Genomic DNA, 1828 nt, shown 5'->3' on the forward strand with positions numbered 1-1828 from the left:
ATTTCTCGATAATGGCACGATGCAATTTTGTGTGGAGTTCCTCATTGTCTTGGATGAGATTGAGTTGCTGTATCTTTGCGCGAACGTATGCGTCAACGCTGTCCGTAACATGCCCTTCGTTCATCTCGAGATCGATCACAACAGCCGTTTGACACTTGGTCATTTTGGCTTCAATATCAGGGAAGTTCCGGCTCGAGAGGACCCATTTGACGTGAGGCGCGACTGAAGTGCTTTCAACAATGAGATCCAAAAGGTATTTGCGGCCGGAATCACACTCATCCAAGGCATCAAGTACCAGGCAGGCACTCTCCAAGGCCGGATCTTGTAGCATTCTTCGGAATATGCCCGATAACGTGACCCAGGCATTGAGTCCATCGAAGAGGGCTCTGCTTCCGACAATCTTGTACTCCTCCTGCAGATGGCTGATAAGGGACGGTCTTTGTATGGCCAGGAGATAAATCAAGCCGCGTAAAACAGCAGTGGCGCTGTTGAAGTTCGGATCAGTGCCCTGGCAAAAGAAGTATGAAACCAGATCTGGGTAAGGCGCCATGTTCTCCAATTCTTCGCAGAGGCCACAGATTATCATGGTCTTTCCTTTTCCAGGATCCCCTTTGATCCAGAGAAGATTGGTCTGTTTTTCTCTGTGCCACTGTTGGAACGTGGCACTCTTCATTACCCAATCGAACGAATCCGGTAAAAGCCCGCCTTTTGCATCCAGGAGGCGCTTCCTGTCGTCCCGCGGATTGGTGATATACAGATCTCTCAAACAGTCTCGGTCCTGCTGCTCTAGATCCTTGACTTGCAAAGCAATAAGATTCTCGAGACAGTCCTTGATTTGACGGCTCAGACTGGTCCTCTCCAGACCCATGTAGGCGGTACAGTCGTTTTGAAACTCTTGTTCGAGAACTCGAATCTCTTTCAGACTCTCTTCCCAATCGTCAACCATGGCAACATCGCGGAGCAACTGTAGCCCACGGTTGCGGTAGTATGAGCAGATTGACTTGACCTGGAATAGTATTATCTTCTTGTAGAGCTCCCTAAGTCGGGCGAGTAAGGCAGTTCGCATATTAGGCGTGATGCCAGGATTGGCGGATCCAGCTCGATCGAATAGGTCATTCGACAAACTCCAATACCACTCCATCCGCTTCGTGGTATAGGATATCCCCTCGGTAATCCTTTGATGTTGCTTCAGTGGATTTTGCAGAACCTTGCCTCCAAAAGTCAATTCGAGTTTTCACTGCACATTTGGGCTGTGATGGCCACAGGGCAACTTACATCCAGAGACATAGTCACAAGGGACCATGGAAGAGCCGCCTGCGGTGCGGCCTGGACTGCTGCGGTTATGATGTATCTGACGGAGTTGACGATTTCCAATCCTTCTCCCATTCTCTCTTTGACTCTAGCCTCTGTCTGCCTCTTCCTCTGGGCCGCGTCGATCACCTGCAGTAGTTGGGCCCGTCGTTCATCTCCCGTCCCGATGATGTTTACATCGATTCCACCAGACGGCTGAAAGTTGGGGTCGTTGATCCTGTTTGACAGAATCACTTCGTACATTTGCAATAACCTTGTCTCTTCAATCTTCAATTGGTCGTAGGCTTCGTCCCAAAGCTCCTGCGCACAAGAAGCAGCCTTGTTCTTCTCGTCCAGCTGCGTTTCAGCCGTCGGGGTTGAAACTGCATCTGGAGGCGCCGGAAGACTGTTCCCAGATGTAGACAACGCTGGTTCTCTGCTCACAGAAAGACTTGAAAGGTCATCTGGGGGAGAGAGGACAGGAGCACTGGTTCTAGGCGTAGATAGCCGTGAGTCCTTGCTCGCTGAACGCCTCGAC

The 1828-nt window shown here is 50.5% G+C and overlaps 1 protein-coding gene across 1 annotated transcript; it reads right to left on the reverse strand.

The window, feature by feature from the left end:
• BBK36DRAFT_1036363 (hypothetical protein) lies at positions 1-1828 on the reverse strand (the record flags this gene model as incomplete). Its single annotated transcript, XM_024888876.1, has 2 exons — positions 1-1207; positions 1276-1828. Coding segments are annotated over 2 exons (1760 nt in total), but the record flags the coding sequence as incomplete, so codon positions are not given.

This window comes from Trichoderma citrinoviride (genome assembly GCF_003025115.1).
Source record: "Trichoderma citrinoviride strain TUCIM 6016 unplaced genomic scaffold BBK36scaffold_229, whole genome shotgun sequence".
In the NCBI taxonomy this organism is placed as follows: Eukaryota; Fungi; Ascomycota; class Sordariomycetes; order Hypocreales; family Hypocreaceae; genus Trichoderma; species Trichoderma citrinoviride.